This window comes from Gossypium hirsutum, chromosome D13 (genome assembly GCF_007990345.1).
Source record: "Gossypium hirsutum isolate 1008001.06 chromosome D13, Gossypium_hirsutum_v2.1, whole genome shotgun sequence".
NCBI lineage: Eukaryota > Viridiplantae > Streptophyta > Magnoliopsida > Malvales > Malvaceae > Gossypium > Gossypium hirsutum.
This window is the reverse complement of record NC_053449.1, coordinates 40,673,287-40,694,349: the sequence shown is the minus strand read 5'-3', so window position 1 is coordinate 40,694,349 and position 21,063 is coordinate 40,673,287. Positions and strand designations below refer to the sequence as shown.

At 31.0% G+C, this 21,063-nt stretch overlaps 2 protein-coding genes across 4 annotated transcripts; both read left to right on the top strand.

Moving 5' to 3' along the window:
• The first annotated feature begins 655 nt into the window (after positions 1-655).
• Positions 656-4,727, top strand: LOC107918323 (tRNA threonylcarbamoyladenosine dehydratase). Of its 3 annotated transcripts, none has more exons than XM_016847855.2 (4): positions 656-1,010; positions 1,096-1,209; positions 2,415-2,562; positions 4,243-4,727. In XM_016847855.2, the coding sequence occupies exons 1-4, from the start codon at positions 907-909 to the stop codon at positions 4,432-4,434; spliced, it is 558 nt and encodes a 185-aa protein (XP_016703344.2). In that variant the 5' UTR covers positions 656-906; the 3' UTR covers positions 4,435-4,727. The 3 variants fall into 3 exon arrangements, with proteins under 3 accessions (XP_016703344.2, XP_016703345.2, XP_016703346.2); XM_016847856.2 differs by having other exon boundaries at positions 657-984; XM_016847857.2 differs by having other exon boundaries at positions 665-740.
• A 9,808-nt stretch (positions 4,728-14,535) lies between these two features.
• LOC107919061 (O-acyltransferase WSD1) lies at positions 14,536-17,250 on the top strand. The gene is made up of 7 exons (XM_016848590.2): positions 14,536-14,838; positions 15,404-15,967; positions 16,055-16,121; positions 16,196-16,299; positions 16,392-16,601; positions 16,703-16,822; positions 16,921-17,250. Exons 1-7 carry the CDS (start codon positions 14,581-14,583, stop codon positions 17,080-17,082), a joined length of 1,485 nt encoding a protein of 494 aa, XP_016704079.2. The 5' UTR covers positions 14,536-14,580; the 3' UTR covers positions 17,083-17,250.
• The last annotated feature ends 3,813 nt before the right edge of the window (positions 17,251-21,063 follow it).

Here is a 21,063-nt window from a genome sequence, read left to right as displayed (position 1 = left end):
AAACTAAAATCATTGCACATCGAACATCTAGCAAAATAATTATATTTTAGTTAGGAAGAAATATCTCTAATAAAATGGAGATTAGATCAGAAATGAATAATATAAAATCATGATTAACGTCTCAATCTTTAATAGAAATTTGATATGTGAGAGATTAATTGCTTACATTGGATAATTCTAACTTAATAATTAATTACAGCCATTTAATCATTTTTTTTCTTATTAAAATATACGATATTTATTTTGAGAGTACTTGATTTTTTTTATAAAAATTCAATTTATAAAAAATAATAATAAATGTTTTATAAAATCACTTAACTAATAATTTTTAACAGACAAATAAAAGATTTTAAGCATAGCAAAACAGTGTCGTTTTATTCCAAATGAAATAATTTTTTGTGGCGTTTTTATGAAAAACACCGCAAAAGGTAAGCAATAGCGGCGTTTTTATAAAAACGCCACAAAAAATAATTTTACTTTAAAAAAATAGTGCCATTTTATATAGCAAAACAGTGTCATTTTATTCCAAATGAAATAATTTGTTACAGCGTTTTTCACAAAAACATCGCAAAATGTAAGAAATAGCGGCGTTTTATAAAAAACGCCACAAAAATTAATTTTACTTTAAAAAAAATAGCGCCATTTTATAAAAATCCCCCCCCCCCCAAAATCCCCAACTTTCCGCCCTAAAATCCCCTAAAAAAATAGCGCCATTTTACTTTAATCGATCCATGTTTCATGTTCGTTTGCACAGCGATATCTCTCCCTCTTTCTCAAATCTCCTTTTTCCTTTTTGTTTTCTTTTGCAATCTGCTTATGTTCGGATTTGAATTAGCTTATTATTCGTTTTTTTGTTCTCTCTAGGGTTTTAGTGGATCCATTATAGATGTTTTAGATCTTGATGTTATGATTTTTGGTAGCCATCTGCTTACTTTGATTGAGTATGGCTTTGTTTTCCAGCAACAATTTGGGAAGAAAAAACAGGCAGAAGCAAAAAATTCATTTGAGCTGTTGATTTCTAATTTATTTTCTTTAAGCCAAACCTAATCTTATTTTCAATCTATTCATTTACATTTGGGACTTTGGTACATTTAGGTGCTATCTACAAAAGCGTGTTCTTAATGTTTCAAGAGGTCCTGCTGTCCGGGCATTGCATGCACAAACTGACAAACAGGAATATGCAATGCAAATGAAAAATGTGGTTGAGAGGCAAGTTTCTTTCTTTCCATTCCAATTTACATATCCGTTTGTAGCAATTAGCATCTATTGCCATTTCTTTATTAGAAGAATAATTAATATGTTTTAGTAGAATCTTGATTTTGTAACAGCATTACACTATCTGGCTAACTGATTAATTTCCCTATTCATGATATTTCTAGCTTATAGTTAGGTGCCTATATTATGTAGCATTTGTGATTGAATTATGATATTCAAAGGCAAATAGATAGACTTCGTAATTCTGATATAATAAAATCGATAAAGAAACATAAGGTCGCATGGAAAAGATAGAAAATTCGTAACTGTTTTATTTTCTTTTGCAACATCACAAAAGAATTGTTGCCCCAGAAGTTAGATAATAGTTATAGCCAAACATCCATCTAAACCCTTTAAGAGCAACTAGTTATAGGGCTGATGATTACAAAAAGGTCTTAGATAAAAATGAAAATTGTGCAAATAATAGTTAGTTTAAAATGTAGCTTCTCTTTCTTTCAGTTTTAATAAAAGGGGAAATTGATTTCTAATGAGCAAGCATAAGAATTTAGAAAAACTTATTTTTAAAGTGGATTATGATTAGAGTCATCTCTTTGGTCGCATGGCCATCCATTTTATTCTTGGAAAGGTATTTTTTGGATAAATAATTATTGAGTAATTAAAATGTTTAAATTTTTAAAGGGGAATGATTAAAATATAATTTTATATAAAATTTAAAGGTTTTTGGTATAATTTACCTAAATTATATATATAATTATTTATTTTATAGCTTTAAAGTTCACACAAAAAATATATATTGTATATTAGATTTTGACACGCTCATAATATAGGTGAAAACAATTATACAATAAATGTATAAAATTTTGATTAAAAAAAGATTCTGATGTGGTATTTTCTTGGTTACAGGTTGCTAATTAACTTCTCGTTATGTGTGGTTACTAACTAAATAAATGAGTTCAATCACATTTAATCAACAAACCAAGCTTGAATACAGGTGAGCTTGGCTTAAACATAGGTGAAAATGTTTGATTTACTGTTAAATTTCTTAGACTATTGTTCTGAGCTAAAGTGCACTCATGGATTGGCCAGTATTCATATAATATGCCCAATGTGAGGTTTAGACATACCTAACCATCCTTCTCTAACATTTTGAGAGAATAATTGAACATGTATTTGTCTTTGTCTTTGTTGTTTGTTGCTAGGAATATCCAGTTCTTTGGCCTTGATTCTCAGCAAAAGGTTACATCATCCTATGTTGTGGTCATTGGTCTTGGAGGTGTTGGAAGTCATGCTGCATCTATGCTTTTGAGATCAAGAGTTGGCAAGCTCCTATTGGTGGACTTTGACCAGGTATCTTATATATTTCATCAATGATTAATCCAGTGCTAACTTATTTAGTCTTGGTATGTGGCATGTATAATGTTGCATATTCATCTGAACTTTGTATTTGCAATTTTTCTTCTCTGTTGCAAGTTGTTTTAAGCTACAATTACTGGTTGATCACAAATCATATGTCAATATATTATTTTCCATAGGTCCTCCGTTTCTTGTATTCATTGTCATGTTCTTGAATTTCTGAAATTTCTGGAAGCCTTAAATACTTTGAAAGATATTGTGAATCCACAAATTGGGGAATATAATAACTATTGATATAAAAGAGCAAAGAATTTCATAAAATCCACCTGAAGAGTTGAATTTGAAATGAGATGTTTGAGTGTTCAAAATCCCTCATCATTAAATAGACACGCTATTGCAACACGAGCAGATGTTGGCATCCCCAAAGCTGAGTGCCTCAAGAAGCATTTCTCTTCAATTTTCCCCAAGTGCCAAGTAGATGCAAAGGTGCTGCTATATGATGTGTCATCTGAAGAAGAAATTCTTTCTGGCAACCCTGATTTTGTTTTGAACTGCATTGATAACATTGACACAAATATTGGCTATTGGCTATAAGAATTTTAGCTATTGGCTATAAGAATTTTATATAACGTTGCAGTCAAATATTGGCTTTTCACCATATATAGAACTCCTAATTTCTTTATGTGGTTCATGTTATGCTCCAATTTATGTTTTATTTTTCATTATTATGATAGTGCATGGCTAATCCTTCTATATGTTTGTTTGATATTGCACCCATCTAAAGCACGAGTAAGCAAGCAACATAAGTTATTCAACTGATTGCTAATAATCTGTCAGCATAAAACACTGTTTCTGGAATTGATGCTTTTGGATAGGCAATAACAAGTTGAAAAGTACAATGTAGTATAGGGTGGATGGAGAGGTTACAGCATATTGATAGGACATAGGTTGCAAAACTATATGGAAAGAAAATTGAGGGGTTCATAATAGGATTTTTTTAATGGCAGAATGATGGAAAATACTGGGAAGATTTGGTGCTTATTGTTGAGTCCAGCATTGTGTTTTATGTAGGGTGTAAAAAAATTGCTCAAGGAATTTATTTATCTAAAGTTTTTGCTTCTTTCCAATATTTTAGGGGTTTGGCAGTACTTTTTATATATATTTAAGATGTTTAAGATTCCTTGGTTACTTTATTCAGTAATAGAGGATTAGGATCAACTTTGCTACTTAGTATGTACGAAGGTTAGGTTTTGCTTCTAGATATGTATTTTATTCTAGTATCAGTAGCTTTGGGTTATGAAATATTTATGTTTTTTTTATTATTTATTGTGATTTGAGCTTCTGGCATTTTATATTATTGATTCTGAATACGGTGAAGTTATTTTGGAGTTGTCAATCATTCTAAAAGGGGGGCTCTTTGCGTCAGTGGCTTTTGAATCTACACTTGCTACTGCAGTTTTCTGGTGGTTGCTGATCATATGATTGGTGTTTACTTTCGGGCCTTGTCCAATTAGATTTTATATGGTTTGGAAAAACTTTAATATCTTATGCTTGTATTTGTTATTTTGGATATCCAATTTTACTCTTGTTTATCTATTGCATTAAGAAGACATTGTTTAGGGGTTTATTTCCTGCTATCATTCACTTTACTCTTTCTCAAATTTTTGCTTCTAGGTGAGACACCGTTTAAGGAAAGATCATGGGATTGAGGGTGGAATTCCTGTTGTTTTCTCTTTAGAGAAACCTAAAGCTCAGCTACTTCCTTTTAGAGGACCAAGTGGTGAGGAAGACAACCCTTCAGATTATCAAGTGAGGATGCTTGCTTCTTACTTTTGCAGTTTTAAAGTACTCTGTTTGATCACCTAACATCATGCAGTGCGGAAATTCATCCAATATATTGAAGCTAAATTTGAAATGAGAACTGAAAGTACATTTGGATAGAGCTAAAGCTATGTTTCTTTTAGCAATATATTTGAACTTGCTAGTGTTAGGTCCCTGGTTTTTGCTATCTCTAGATTTAAGGGTAGAAGGAAAAGGAAAATATTTTGGTCTACATTATTATGTAATCTACATGTTTAATCCAACAATTTAATGTGTTATTCTGCTGTCTGATAGTACCTGGGCAGGTTTATCAATTTAATGCATTGTGTTTTTTATTACCTTGCAATGTGTATAGTCATAGGCAGGTTCAACTAGTCAGTCTGTTTTTCATATGTATTATTTATTTTAGTTTTGATTCTAAATTTTTATTTTTACTTTAATATTTTCGACAACTTGAGTTCTAACTTTTGGATTTTAATTGTGTTATTAATTTATTATTTTAAATTCTAAAATTAAATTCATTAATTTTTATATTTAGTTTTAAAGTTAAAATTTTCATAGAAAATTAAATTTAAATAATATTTTTTATTTATCCTTAAAAAGTATATTTAAAGTTCAAATTTAAAAAATAAAACATAATATAAAATTTATCATAAAAATAAATATTATTTGATTAAAATAATTTTTTTAAAGGTTATGTTTTTAGCGGCGTTTTTGCGAGAAGTGCCGCTAAAGGTTTGTTTTTTAGCGGCGTTTGTGATAAAAGCGCCGCTAAAGGTCGTGGTCAATAGCGGCGTTTGTGGGAAAAGTGCCGCTAAAGGTCATGGTCTATAGCGGCGTTTGTGAGAAAAGTGCCGCTAAAGGTCGTGGTTTATAGCGGCGTTTGTGGAAAAGGCGTCGCAAATGTTAGCGACGTTGTCAATAGTGGCATTTTTTGCGGCGCTAAAAAGTGTCGCTAAAAACCTGTTTTGGTGTAGTGTTCATTTAATCAATCGATAACCTTTACCCAATAACTATGTTGAAATAACAAACTAGCTTGCATATAATCGCACTTATGCTTCTCGATTTGTGAGATCCGAATGGCCAATTGATCAAGAATGTTTCCCCTAATTGATATGTAAGTAAAGGTTGATTAGGAGAGTTCAATAACTCAAATTAATGTTGGAAATAGATAGGCAAGAATTTAAAAACAAAGTAGCCCCCTTTCTTGCACCTAGGCGCACGCACAACCACTAATGGTGGCCAAACTTGGGGTTGACTCAAGAATGATTTTGATATCCTATTAAAATTTGGAAGAAAAAAATGCCTTTAAAATCTTTAAAATTCACCCAAATTCCAGATCTAGAAATTTATGTTTTTAATTGACAAGATTAATCAAGAAATTGAAAGAAAACAAGAACTTACACAAGCTAAGTGAAAGGGGCAACAATGGCACTTCTTAGCAACAACAGGAATCTATTTTGGAGACTCAAGATTTTAGATTTGGGATTGATTTAATTAGAAAAAATGGCAGCAATATGATGGAGGAGATGATGCAAAATCTTGTGGCAAAAAGAAAAGAAAAAGATGATAAAAGTAGGTGTTATGGGCGATCGCAACAATGGAGAAAGGAAAAAAATTTGAAGAGAAAAGAGAAGAGGAGAGAGGAGGAACAGCTAGGGTGAGTAACAATAGAATAAAGGTTGATTATTTTGTGTAAAATTTAACATTTATAACTAGAGTTACAAGGGTATGGATGGCACACACATTAAAAAACAAGGGATTTTAGAAAAATTAATTATTTTGCATGGGAAAGGATTCGAACTTAATACCTTAATTTAATTTCATACTTTCAGATTTAACAACTAACTACTTAGCCAACTCCTTATTTTTTTGAAATAATTTTGGAATAATTATTTTAAAAACAAGGCGAGTCACATACTAGGGTTTGAGGCAAAATTTGCAAAATAATAAAAATGGTGCAATAGAAGGTATTTGAACTTCGGTTTCAAGGAACGTTTCACTAACACTTATCTAATAAACTAATACCTCATTTATTTCCTAAAAACACAGATAATCTCAAAATTTAGGACATGATCACTCTCTCTCTCTTGATTCACAAACGTAATTCTACTAACCCTCAATTTTTGAGATGTTACATTCTTTCTCTTTTCTAGAATGGTGTTTCAGTTTGCGGAGAAGATGAGAATCCTCATCTCTTTCTTTCCACTTTACTTTATAATTAATTTTTATGTTTTTGTTTATTTTATATTAATTAATATTATTCTCTTTCATACAAAATTCATATAATGCATGCCACCATCCACTTAACATTAAAAAGGTATATATTCCTTTTTAATCCCTACTCCTTGTTTCCAATTAAAGATTCTTTAGTAATTGAACTTTTATTACTATTATAATTTAGTCCATGTATCTTAATTAATCACTAATTTGTTAAAATCACCAATCCAAAATTTAATTCGTCTATAATATAATTTCGTAAACATTTAAATATTTACGGGTTCGATTTACAGAAATGGGATCTCGAAACCACATTTTTCAATACCACTAACTTTAGAATCATTACACTTATACCTTAATTAACTATCAATTAAACAAAATTACTAGACCAAATTTTAATATATTTTTATACTAGTCCCATAAATATTAAATATTAATGTGAACATGGTTTACAGAAATGGTCTTTCAAAATCATAATTTTCGACACCACTGACTTTTGAGTCGTTACACTGACTATCAACTGAACGGTCTTCTCCCCTATTCTCATACCACGAACTGCTTCGAGTATGGGCTTGAACAATTATGAATCAAACACAGAACCAAAAATAATTTTCTTACTTTTAGTAGGAAAGTAAATCTCTCTCTTATAGAAATTGGTAGAACTTTTATTCCCAGAAAATAGAATCTATACTTGGAAATAAATTCTCACTATTTCTGGGTAGAATAACAATACCTCAAAAGTTGTGTAACTTATTGTATTTTTAGCCCTACCAGTGTCATCTATTTATAAGGATAAGAAGTGAAACCCTAGTTGAATTAGTAGAATGCATTTAATGCATGTCTCCAATAGAAAAAAACCAATCCCCTAGCTGAACTAGGAGAGAGGGGCTAATGGGTTGTGCCTCCCCTCATATGTATTATGATTGGGATTCAGACCTCTCTTGTATTGGGTCTAATTATATGAGCTTCCTGAATTTTTAACCCAACACTTTATAATTTAATCCAACCCAGTACATAATTTTCTATTTCTCAAAATAGACATTATTTATAAAAATAATTTAAATAAATTAATTTTTTAATTAAATAATTTTCTCAATCCAATTTTAATTCTATTAAAATCATGGAAAAATAATCGTAAAAGAATCTATCAGAGAATATATTTAATTTCTACATTCAACGGATTCATAATGACTAATTAATTTAATTCCATTTTCAAACTTCAATTATTAAATAATAATTCGAAAAACTTAAATTAATTCTCAGGTCATTTTCATACTTAGTGAGAAACTACATTCATTTCCAAATGTAACTCATTTCTCTAACTTTATCATTTCTATCCATTTTTGTTCATTTGATTCAACATGCAAATCATTTTTGGTTTCAGCAAGCTAGAGGAGGGACGAATTGGACATATGTGATTAGGGTTTAAATGATTTATAATTAAGTTCCAGCTTTTCACCTATTAATTACAAACTCATTTAATCATAAAGTTATTACACTATAGTATCGTGACTAAGCTCTCCCTAATAGCATATCATTACGAAAGCTACTCGATCAATGTTAATCCAATGACCTTGTCATAAGTGTGTTACCCTCATAGGATATCCTTAATCTCTTTAGGATAAATTCGTTCTCCTAATATGATCCTATTTTACCTCATGATAACCATTACATCTTCCTTCATGAAAAGTCGATTACTATCAAATAGTAATTAAATCATTCATCACAAAGATATGTGACACGTGGCCACATTTACTTTTCATCTATCATGTACTACTAATGAGAGGATATCATTTACGCATTTCTTGGGCTACGAATTCCACTATTGTGAATGATGCTACATACTGCAGAAGTCGTATACCCAACATATCAACTTTTGATTCCTTATCTATTCGAACTCAGACTTTTACTTACATCAAAGTATACGAGTCACACATACATAGTTCATCATCCACTCAAGATTAAGTCATGTCATACTATGAATGTCACAAGTGAATAAATCCATAAACAAATTCAAGATCTATTCTACTTGGGTTCTATCCGATGTACTGTCTGTAACAGCCTGAATTTTGGGCTAGTCAGAATAATGGTTTCGGGACCACAAATTTGATGAGAAAAAAAATTATTTTCATTATATTTTTATGGTCTAAGATTTCACAAAATGATTTCGTGAAAATTTTGTTCAAAAATTTTGACGTTTGGGCACTCAATTTAGTCAAAAGGACTAAATTGTAAAAAGTGCAAAAGTTGAGTTCTACATGTTAGAAGTGTCCAATTGTTATGAAATTTTAAATTGGAGGTCCTTAAATGGTAATTAGACCATTGGTTAACTTGTTTGACAAAAATGGATAAGAGATAAGTGAAATAGGAAATTTTTAAGTTGGGGGCATTTTGGTCATTTAGTAATTAAAAGAATTAAAAAGGCCAAAATAGCCAAAAAAATTGTCCATCTTCTCCATGGTGAACGAAATCAGAAAGGGGAAGCCATATTTAGGGTTTTCAAGCTTCTAAGCTCCATAGTAAGTGATTCCAAGCCCCATTTTTAATGTTCTTTACGTTTTTAGAGTCCCGGTAACTTGATTTAGCTTATTCTAGCAATAATTTAATCTAGGTTTCATATTTGGAAAAATACCCATAGGTGAAATATGTTTATTTTGATGTTTTATGGTAGAATATGAAGCTTGAAATTATGTTAAATAACTTTTGCTAGCCGATTTTAAGTGAAAACAAGTAAATTGACATAATCGATAAAAATACCTAATGTTTATAAGTAAGTGTTAGAGTGAGAATTTGATGTTGCCATATAAGGGAAAAATGTCCAGCATGTCATAAAACATAAGAAAAAGGAATAAAGTTTAATTTCCGAGCCTAGGGGAAAAATCATAATTTTGTGAACCTTTAGGGGCAAAAATATAATTATTCCAAAATGTGATTTTTGGACTGAATTGAATAATTTGAGTGCTAAATAAGTTAAATATGTTATTATAAGTCAAGAAAGACAAGGAATTGACTTTGATTAGTGAAAAAGGAAAAAATGAGAAAAAGTGAGAAATTTCTCGATTGAACATTCGGAATAAAAAGGGATATGAATGAAGTGACAGAAATGATCACATGTGTGGCATGGACTGTGTGTAGGCCACTATGTGAAAGTGAAAGTGATGGTCATATGTGTAGTACTATGTGCAGGCTACTACGTGTACCAGAATGATAGGTCGTATGTGTAGTACTATGTGCAAGCTACTATGCGTACCAGATGCTTCAATCACGTGTGTGGTACTATGTGCAGGCTACTACGTGTATCGGATAGTGATGGTCACATGTGTAGTACTATGTGCAGGCTACTATGTGAACCGGTATCATTAACTATAAGGTGGTTGCTATGTGCTGATCCCATCGGATATCATTGATTACAGAGGGTGGTTGCTGTGTGCTGAATCCACCATGTATCTGTTATTATTCTGAAGTGTTCATCGGGAAATTGACTAAGTGAAAATACATGAGGTCATGTAACGATTAAGTGTGATTGAATGATGAATATATGTGTGGAATTGAATTGAATAATGATTGAAAGTGAAAAAGTGAAATTATGAAAAAGTAAAATTAGCAACAAAACAGTTTTGGACAGTAACAATAGTGTGACTTTGAAAAATCACCAAAAATGGTGGAAATTAAATTAGAGAGTGAATAAGATATGAAATGAAAGATTAATCAGTCTATTTTTACATAAAAGAAACATAGCAAGCAAAAGAGTTATATATTTTTAGATATTTGAATTTTAGTGAGGAAGGGTCGGAATGATTTCGGAATCCCCTATTCTGACTTTGGAAAATAATTAAAAATTGTAAAAAAATAATTATGAGTTATAATTTATAATTAGAATCCTTAATGAGTCTATTTTCGAAGGAAATAAATGGAAATATCATCTGAATTCTGTACAATGAGATAATTCATTTTTAGTGAAGAGAATCTGAGGTGTTGAGCAGTGAAATAGAGGTAACTTTAAAGAATCAAATGTACTAATTTCCTAAGCCAAAAATTTTGAAAATTTTATGGTAAGAATATATGTGAGTCTAGTTTTAGAGAAAATTAACGGAACTTAATTTGGCACTCTGTAGCTCCAGATAAAAATAATTTAGTGGCTGTAACTCGACTAGACAGCTTTGAATTTAAATATAAGTGAATAGTGAAATTATGTATAATGCTATTTAAGCATGTTATATAGATAAAGGATGTGGGATGGAGAGGAGGAGGAGGAGGAGGAAAATAATGTATATGAATGAATTGTGTATAATTGGTTAAATGTCTGATTATAATCGATAAATGTTGAAATAGGAGTGATGCTTATATTGGTGCATTACTGGTCATGGTAAGCTCATTAGAGAAAATAAAGTTTCATAGCATATGCGTGTGGTATATTTGGAATGAAATGATGTCATGAGTGGCTCATGAATTAACTCATGTTGGTAAGTTGATGCATAATTATAGTATTCAAATATATACATATATGTAATACTTTGCTATGTGATTCGGAAAAGGGGAATAAATAGCATACTGAAAATTCGGCCATGGTGCTAGTTTATGTTAAAGGAGTGTTTTATGGCATATCTTAAGTAATGGAATGTTATGAATTTTGAGATTAATTTGCTAGTCATATAAATGACAAATGAATTGATTACATATTCATAATTTTGACATATGCTTGGTATATGAAACGTAATAATATATGCTTGAATAAACTTTAAGTATTCGAATGACATGGATTTGATAGTGATAAGATTCGAACATTGAATTCATGAAGCACAGGTGATGTATTGTGTGATAGCTTGGTTCGAGGAATTGGTTAGGTAAATGGTAAGTGAAAGCATTTATGGATATAGAAGAAAATTTGGAGTGAATATAAAATTTAGCTCAATTAAATGATTTCATCAATTAAACATTGTGTATACTAGAATGTGTTAGTGAATTACATATTCGTAAATTGACATTCAAAGTTCAGTTAGTGATATATGAAAATAACATGAAAAGATTTATGATTGTGATTAATATTGATTCTGACTTAAAGTGGATTCTTCAATATTGGATTGATTTAACGAATATATTGAGCATATAAATAGGTATGTATTGGGCCTCGTAAACCCTAATTAGCAACTCGAAGATAATAATTTGAAAGTTTTTAATTTGGATGAAATTTTATAACTCGGTTTAATATGTTTATAAGTGTATTTATTATGGTAATGCCTTGTACCCTATTCCAGCGAAGAATACGGGTAAGGGGTGTTACAATATGACATCACCAGATTCGGACCTAATGTTTAGGCCAGGTTTGGGGTGTTACACTATCAGTCTAGTCAGTCACATTTATGTCTCTATCTTCTATGAGTCATCCACTCTGATGCCAAGGCAAAGCATCTCCCCAATTGGACTTGATAGATGACATATTATTCTTTCAATCAGTTTGCTCATTTTCAATTAGACTAAGGACTTGCTTACGCTCATCTACTAATATAAGTTGTATTTCTGTATTACAATCTAACCACGTAATAACGCTTAATATCAGTTAAACATTAGATAACCAGTGAGCTAATTTTTTCTTCCATTTTGCTTTGCATGCAAAAACCATTGAGATACAAAGGGTATTAATGTAATTCATGAATAATTTTATTAAACTAATCTATTCAAAAAAAATACAAGTGTACATAGACAAAAATACTACAATTAGGGCACCATATCTAACATGACGTTCCTCTTCGAGGATCTTATAGCAGACTCCAAGGAGCGAGATTCGTGGTCAAGAAAGGTCATTGGGCCGTTCACTAACTCTGAGTGGAAAGGGGAGGTGTTTCTCCTTTGATTTTGTTTTGGTGCTCTGTTGGTGCTCGAGGCTCTCCTCAATGAAATTGCATTTCGTGCTAACCTCTTTAGCCGTCTTTCCTTTTTATTGTTCCTTGATGCCATTTTTATTTCAGTGGTTAGAAAGCAAATAGATGAAAAGGGATGCAAGATTATTCATATCTTTGACTTGATCACATATCTCATTAAAATAGAAAGATAATTACAATACAAACAAACCAATATATTAGTTTCCTTGTTAATAAAATTTTATTTAAATTTTCTACAAAAAAAATCACGAAATCAGGTAAAAAATGCCAACAAAAAATGGACAGAAACTACACAAAAACTAGTTACATAAGTTGCAACTTAGTATTTGCGACTATTTGTATCAATAGGTCTTTTAAAATTCAATAGCCTCTTAGGGCATACTTGGTTGGATGGAAAAGAAGAGGGAAAGGGAGGAGGGAATGAAAAGGTGTAAAGAAAATAAATTTTCAGTGTGCTTGGTAAGGAAGAAAAACGAGAGGAAAGAAAATAGAGTGATCATTTTGCATCCTAATACATAAAAATCAATCTTTCCAAATTGGAATGGTGAGAGGAGAGAAAAATGGGTAAATGTCTATGTTAATTCAAATTAAGCATTTTTCAAATGTTTTATTTTTTTTCCTATCAATTTTCAACACTATCAAGTAATGGAGGGAAAGAAAATTAGTTTTCCATCTTTCCTCCTAAGCATACTTAAGGAAAGAAAACTATATTTTCCATATTTCTTTTTTTCTATCATTCAAATTTTCATTTTTTCAATTTTTTTTACTTTACCAAGAAAAGCCTCGGTTTGAGATGAAAATATAGAACAAAAGCAATAGCCAATTTTACTTGACTAGTTTGACAACAAAAGGGAGTATCATATTGAAACTTTATGGCACCACATTTTGTTAGGACTATAAGAAGTTCCTTTTTTTTTTCTCTGAGATTAAAAATATATTTACTTATTTGAAAATGTAGGGGTCAGGTCATCAGGAAAAGAGATTATTTGGGTTGGAACTCAAAACTATATGGCAACTTAGACAAATTTCATATGTTGTTGTCATATGTGAGTTTTAGTTTAGTGGATCAGTTTTAGTTCAAGTTATTATGAATCTTAATTCATTTCTATTTTATATTAGTTCGATTTCACTTTATAATTAAATATGCATTTTTAATTATATAATAATTGTATTGTATTTTTTAAAAATTTTAAGAAAAATGAATCTGTAAGAGCATATTTGATTGAGAATTTTGTTAGCAAAATTTCTACAATAAAAGTTATCGCTATCAAAGAAATTTAATGTCATTTTGACACCTTAACCACTTACATCCTCATCATCTATTTAATATTTTTTATTTAATATTGGAGGAGATGAATTGGTAGAGTTTGAATCCAAGTGAAATGAGTGTTTGATAAAAAATTTAATTACCACCCATATAAGACAATATATATTCTATTTAATAGTTAAGCTAAGCATAATTATTGAAGTTACAACAAAAATAGAAATTAATTTTAGTTTCAAAGTTTTTAAGGACACATCTTTTTTACATTAACTTATTGCAACAAAAAAAAATGGATTGGAACGTATTTAAATGTGTGTTTAATTGAAAATTTTTTTTTTACATAATTCTTTTAGTGTGTATAAATCTTTTGGGTTGTAATGTGTATATAATATTCTGTTTTTAAAATTTTGAGAAAATAATTTATTAAAATATAAAATTCCAAAAATACTTCAACTACGTTTAATCCGAATATAGGGGTAAATAAGGATTAAGGAGCCTGCCTTTGGCCCTGTTTCCTTGAGAAATATTGCAGGAAATGTTAATGGGTGGAGTCTTGTTGATATGTGCAGGGAGGTCAAGTCTGAAGCTGATAAGCTTGCCAAGTCTGGTATTAACAGGCCAAGTGCCCTCGTTACGGTTCTAGGTGGTTTTGACTGCATTAATCACAACTTATTTATAACAGTTATTTTGTTGACTTCAATGCAATTAATTACAATTTTGTCCTGATGTCTGATTTCTATAAATATATAGACGTCAAATGCGAATCCAAGCAAGCAAGATCAAATTTAGTTATTTTATATTTCTCCTTTTTGAGAGTAAAAAATATATATGGAGTTGGAACGTAAGAACGGGGAATGGATAAAATCAGGAAGCTGTGATCTTGGTCTTAGAAGAATAAAGGTAAGAAAAGAAAGCGTTTATGAGGAAGAGGAGCCCTTGAGTCCCATGGCTCGTATGTTTCAGCAGCCTGAATCCAACGTCTACGTTATTGCTATGTTGGGGTTTAAGAACCCCATTGACCCACACTTTCTCAAGGCAAATTTGGTCCACACTTTCCTTAAGCAGCCTCGTTTTTCTAGTGTGCAGGTAAGAAAGATTGGGAAATTTAGAATTTTTTAATATAATATTAAAAATAAAAGATGAAAGTAACACAGTTCAAATTCATATCAATTATACAAAAATTTTAATCACTTGAATTTAAATCAAAATTTTTAATTACGTTTTATATTTTTCATAATATAAACCATGTATGATATCTCCATCATTAAACTCCAAACATACATGTTTGTTTTGGTTTTTGGCAAAACAAACTTTTCAAATATACTTAAAAAAATTGGATAAGTTACTATGGAAATGCTCAACTCCATTGAAACCTTGATGCATTACAAGTGTTTTAAGGGATTACTTGAATTATTGTCTACTATAAAATTATTTATTTATAATTAATGAGCAAAAAGAATATATATATTTATGTATAATTATTAGCACATATTAGTGCTTCAATACATTTTATATATGAGTAGACTGACGAATTAATGAAAATGTTTCACTTGGTAAAACTAAATTTAAAGTTTAAGCTATCAGCATAAACCTAAGTCTAGTACATCTACTTGAGCATTTTTAACATTTTCTTTTAACAAAAATCCATTAGGTTGCAGATGAGAAGAATGGTGGAGAGGTGAAATGGGTGAAAACAAAGGTAGACTTAGATAATCATGTTAAAATACCCATGGTTGATCAACATATGGCCTCCCCAGATCAGTTTGTTGAAGATTACATTGCCAACCTTACCAACACCCAAATTAGCACCTCCATTCCCATGTGGGATGTCCATATTTTGAACCTCAAAACCTGTGATGCTGAATCCACACTGGTTATTCGAGTTCATCATTCCCTTGGCGACGGAACATCTCTCATGTCATTCCTCATCTCTTGCTGTCGCAAAACATCTGAACCTGACGCCTTGCCGAGTTTTCCGGCCGCCAAGAAATCGAGACCTCACACCGGATGGTTTTGGAAATTTTGGTCTGTTTTGTTATTAGCGTGGAACACTTTGGTTGATATATGGATGTGTGTGGCGACAACGTACTTCTTGAAGGACACCCAAACACCCCTCAAAGCACCTTCAAGAGCAGTTGCTTTTACTTCTAGGAGAATTGTGCGTCGAACTTTCTGTGTTGATGATGTCATATTGGTGAAGAATGCAACCAACACGGTTAGTCTAGTCTAGTCCACCATTTTCATAACACTTATGTACAAAACTTAAGTATAGTTGATAAGTTTTGGTATGATTAATTTGCAGAAGGTGAACGACGTGGTGCTAGCAATCACACAGGCAGGCTTGTCTCGCTATCTCAACCGAAAATATGGTAATTAAGGTTGCAAGATAGATAACATGAAAACTGATATTGCAGTTTGATATTAACAAATGCTATAATGGCAGGCAAATGTATGGGCGATGGAGAATCATGGGAAAACAACCTTCCCAACAGTGTTCGTCTTACAGCGACTCTGTTCATCAACTTGAGATCATATCCAGGGATTTATGTATTGACTTCATTAGCAGTTTCCTTCAAAGAATAACCAAAATTTTCAATATTTAAAAAATAATAATAATCTCATTATAATTTAATTTACAGGCCATAGCAGAAATGGTGAAGAAGCATAGCCAAACCGACTGGGGGAACAAGATTGGTTATGTTCTCTACCCATTTAAAATTGCATTGAAAGATAACCCATTGGATTACATTCGCGATGCCAAAGCAACAATGGACAGAAAAAAAGCTACTCTTGAAGCTCAATTCAGGCTGTTTATGGCCAAGGTTTTTGTGAGGTTTTACCCTACCAAAGTAAGACATATATTGTTCCTTCAAGATTAGCCTTTACGTATAGAGAAGGGTATATTTCAATTAGATTGAAAATTCTTATATTGATTGCACACTAATGGCAGCTGGCCACATTTCCATTGACGACTATGTGGTTCTCGAATGTGGCGGGACCACAGGAGGAAATTAGCCTTTTTGGCAATCAAGTCACCTTCATTGCTCCATCTTTATATGGTCAACCGGTGGTAAGTTTAAATTACGATTTCTTTGGTGAACCAGGGAAAATTCCCGTATAAAACTATATGGTGAAATAGTGGTAAGTTAGCCTTTCATTAATTTGCAGGCGCTCACAATTCATATAATTAGCTATGAGAAGAAGATAAGTATGGTGTTATCGGTGGATGACAACATTATTCCTGATCCCTATCAGTTGTGCGATGATTTTGAAGAAGCTCTTAAACTCGTCAAGAAAGCTGTCGTTGCTGAAGGTCTGATAAAGAAGTGATTTAGAAGGGTCGTTTCGAGTTTCAGTACGTAGTGGGCTGTGTGGCCATAATAAAGTTGCTTAAATATCTCTAGGATTGGCGTGTATGCTTTGGTTAGTTTTCATATCATGTCATCATGTTTTGTGAACTATACTTACTAAAATAAGCAAATAAAGTTTGGATTTGGACAACAGCTGTCGTATACATATTTGAACAGGGAGGCCTTAAATACCCACTACAGCAAACTCATCTTTCAACAGCCAAATTCGGTAACCATGTAATAAACAACAATGGTGTAAATTTAGAATTTTCGTAATCACTTTTAAATATTGTTATAGGATAAGATTTGTCGATAAAATAAATTATTATTAAATGTGTTTTGTCGATAAAATATTATTATATAATTTAATTTTTCATCATTAATTGCAATAATACAATTTATTATTGTGAATTCTTTATGAAATATGTAACATCAGAATTAATTATTAGTAAATCTAGTAACAATTATAAAATATCATTGTCAAAATTCAAGTCTGCTTATTAAATAATTGATTCATTTATTAATAAAATGCAACAATAGATCCATGTTGTAATTTTAATAGATTCATACTTCTATTAAAGGGGTTGGTCAATTTTTTTCTCAATAAACCAACATTGCTTATATATGTTTGGTTGCAATTATTTGGCTCAATGGTGAAGCCAACATTTACGTGACAAGAAATATGAAATAGTAATTGAAAATGCATTGTTATGATGTTAATATGAATTACTATTGAAACGTTTGTCAATATTTATAGTTATCATAACACAATTTAATTTTTTTATAAGATATTTTAGAAAAGTGGAGTGAGCATCAAATAATAAATTCATGTAGGATTCATATCCGCAAGCATTTGAATCCTCAATTCCTCTCATCTACTTTCCATACGAATCGGTTAGATTAATTAAGGGATTGGTAAATTTATTTAAGGAATCAATCCATTTTTGCTAAAGAGAAAAAAAAACATTGTTGTTTCTGTTAACAAAATGGATCATCTATTTATTTAAAGGATCGATCCCTTTTTTAATAAAAAAAAATTCTGACCCGTCTTCTTATTCCAAGGGTTTAATCAACTCTTTCTTTATAATAGAATATAACTATCATTTTGTTAATCAAATGATTTGATCCATTTACTTGATTGATCCTTCCTTTTTTACAGAAAAAAGACACCAAACTTTCTATTTAAACCAAACGATCAGTCGCTATAATAAAGAGATCCATCCCTTTTTCTATAAAACATACGCACAATATTTTATTAAGTAAAAGAATCTATCCACATATTTAGGGATCAATCCTTTTTCTACATAAGTAATACTAATGTGACCTTTTATTTAAATGAATTTCCTCCAAAAACACCTATGTTGCTTTTTCCCCAATTGAGTCTCTTTTATTTGAAGTTCGTAGGACACTAACTATTTATAAATATTGAATGGATTTTTGGTTTCAACATTCATTTTCATCCTTCTCGTGTTGTCTGTATATCGTGGATGTGATTTTGGGAATGTGAAATAAAGGAGGTTCAAACCATTCATTGACAATATAAAATGTAAGAGACGTCACCTATTCACTGGTAATATGAAAAGTAAGAAATGCATATTATTCGTTGGTGATATAGAATGTAAGAAATAACTATTGATCTAGGAAATAACTGTTGAATGCATGTGCTCGGAGTTATAAGATGCATTCGTTAACCTAACTTTGATTGCCTACCCCTACACACTGAAGGGGGTTTATAAAAAGAATTACAAGTTGATCACATTACCGTGGCTCTTGCAAGTCAGAATTATGTGGAGAGTAACGAATTTCCTACTCCTAAACACATGAGGAGAGACTTATGGAAGGTAATAAAGTGACCCTGCTCCTAGAAGCAGAAAAGGGACAAAACTTTAGTGTTTTAGGGTTTTGTGCGTGTGGAGAGGAGTCCTCTTACTATGTGGTTGTTGGAAAAAAAATTAATTTAAAAATAGTTTTTTGTCACAGCGAAAAATTAAAAATTTGAAAATCGAGCCAATTTGTGATATTTATAGCAGTAAACATTTCTCAAAAAGTACTTATGCTTTGTGCGAGATGGATCCTGGACATTCTTGGCTTTCAATTGAACAGTCTTCTCCACTATTCTCGTACCACAAATTACTTCAAGTGTGGGCTCAAACAATCACGAATCAAATACAGAACTAGAAATAATTTTCTTACTTTTAGTAGGAAAGTAAATCTCTCTCCATATAGAAACCGGTAGAATTGTTATTCTAAAAAATATAATTTATACTCAAATATAAATTCTCATTTTTTTTGGTAAAATAACAGCATTGAACACTTATGTGTTAATAGTTCTACCAGTGCCATCTATTTATAGTGAGAGATAGAAGAATCCTGGTTGAATTAGTAAAATAAAAATAATACTTATCTTATATAAAAACAAAACCACTAGTTCTACTAGGAGAGAGGGGTGATTAACCCTAGTTAATTATACTAGGGTGTGCCGCCCCTCATACTTATTATGAAGGTTTTGGGTTTTCTTGTATTGGATTTAATTATACGTGCTTTTCGGACTTTTAATCCAACTCAATACATATTTTTCTATTTCGTAAAATAAAAATTATTCATTAAATTAATTTAAATTAATTAATTTTACAATAAAATAATTTTCTCAATCCCATCCTAATTTTGTTAAAGTCATCGCAACTTTACCTTACAAAAGTCTAAGAGAAAATGTGTTTAATTTTCATATTCAAAGGATTTAGAATGACCAATTAATTTAATTCCATTTTCAAACTTCAATTATTAATTAATAATTCGAAAAACTTAAATTAATTCTCAGATCATTTCCATACTTAGTGAGAAACCATATTCATTTTCAAATGTGACTCATTTCTCTAACTTAATCATTTCTATACATTTCTGTTCATTTGGTTCTAAATGCAATTCATTTATGGTTTCAACAAGCTAGCAGAGGGATCGATTAGGCATATGTAATTAAGGCTCAAATAATTTATAATTAAGTTCTATTTTTTCGCTTATTAATTATAAACTTATTTAGTCACGAATTCATTCCACTAAAGTATCGTGACTGAGCTCTCTCTAATTATATAACATTACGAAAGTTACTTAATAAGTATTCGTCCAATGAAATTGTCATAAGTGTGTTACCCTCATAGGATATCCTTAATCTCTTTGGGATAAGTTTTTTCTCCCAATATGATCCTATTTTATCTCATAGTAACCATTATATCTTCCTTCATGAAAATTCAATTACTATCAAATAGTAATTAAGTCATTTATCACAAAGACAAATGACCTGTGACCACGTTTCCTTTTTATCTATCATCTAATGTCAATGAGAGGATATCATTTACCCATTTCTTGAGCTATGAGTTTTACTATTGTGAATGACGCTACATACTGCAGAAGTTGTATACCCAATGTACCAGCTTTCGGCTCCTTATCTATTTGAACTTAGACTTTTATTTACATAAAAGTATACGTGTCATGTATACATAGCCCATCATTCACTCGGGATTAAAGTATGTCACACTATAAACATTACAAGTGAAAAAAAATCATAAATAAATTTATTATCTATTATACTTGGGTCCTGTCTGATGTACTATCAATCACATCATCTATGTCTCTATCTTTTGTGTCACACCCCGAAATTGGGGTTAGAAGTATTAAGGACATTTGGTTGGGTCAGTGGTTTGGATGGCCTGTTAAGTTAGTTTTTACGTTTTAAGAACAGAATCAATCTACTGGTTTGGTGGTAAGTCGTTTGTTAGTTTGCTCTTAGGTCTCGAGTTTGAATCCTTAAATGTGCTTAGAGGATGCTATTTTTATTTTTATTTTTTTCAACTTTGGGAAATCTAATGGGTTTTGTTAAATTTGATCTTTTTTATTTTTATTTTTGAAATAGGAAGTCCCAAAACTCCTCTCACGATTCCCATATTCTTTTCACGTCTTTTTCCTC

What these genes read in the sequence shown, in the direction of transcription:
- LOC107918323 (XM_016847855.2), top strand. Translation starts at nt 907, where the DNA reads ATGATTTTTGGTAGCCATCTGCTTACTTTGATTGAGTATGGCTTTGTT. An exon ending in ATGAAAAATGTGGTTGAGAG is followed by an intron (nt 1,210 to 2,414) that starts GCAAGTTTCTTT and finishes GTTTGTTGCTAG; the next exon opens with GAATATCCAGTTCTTTGGCC. An exon ending in TATTGGTGGACTTTGACCAG is followed by an intron (nt 2,563 to 4,242) that starts GTATCTTATATA and finishes TTTTGCTTCTAG; the next exon opens with GTGAGACACCGTTTAAGGAA.
- LOC107919061 (XM_016848590.2), top strand. Translation starts at nt 14,581, where the DNA reads ATGGAGTTGGAACGTAAGAACGGGGAATGGATAAAATCAGGAAGCTGT. An exon ending in GATCATATCCAGGGATTTAT is followed by an intron (nt 16,300 to 16,391) that starts GTATTGACTTCA and finishes TTTAATTTACAG; the next exon opens with GCCATAGCAGAAATGGTGAA. An exon ending in CTTTATATGGTCAACCGGTG is followed by an intron (nt 16,823 to 16,920) that starts GTAAGTTTAAAT and finishes ATTAATTTGCAG; the next exon opens with GCGCTCACAATTCATATAAT.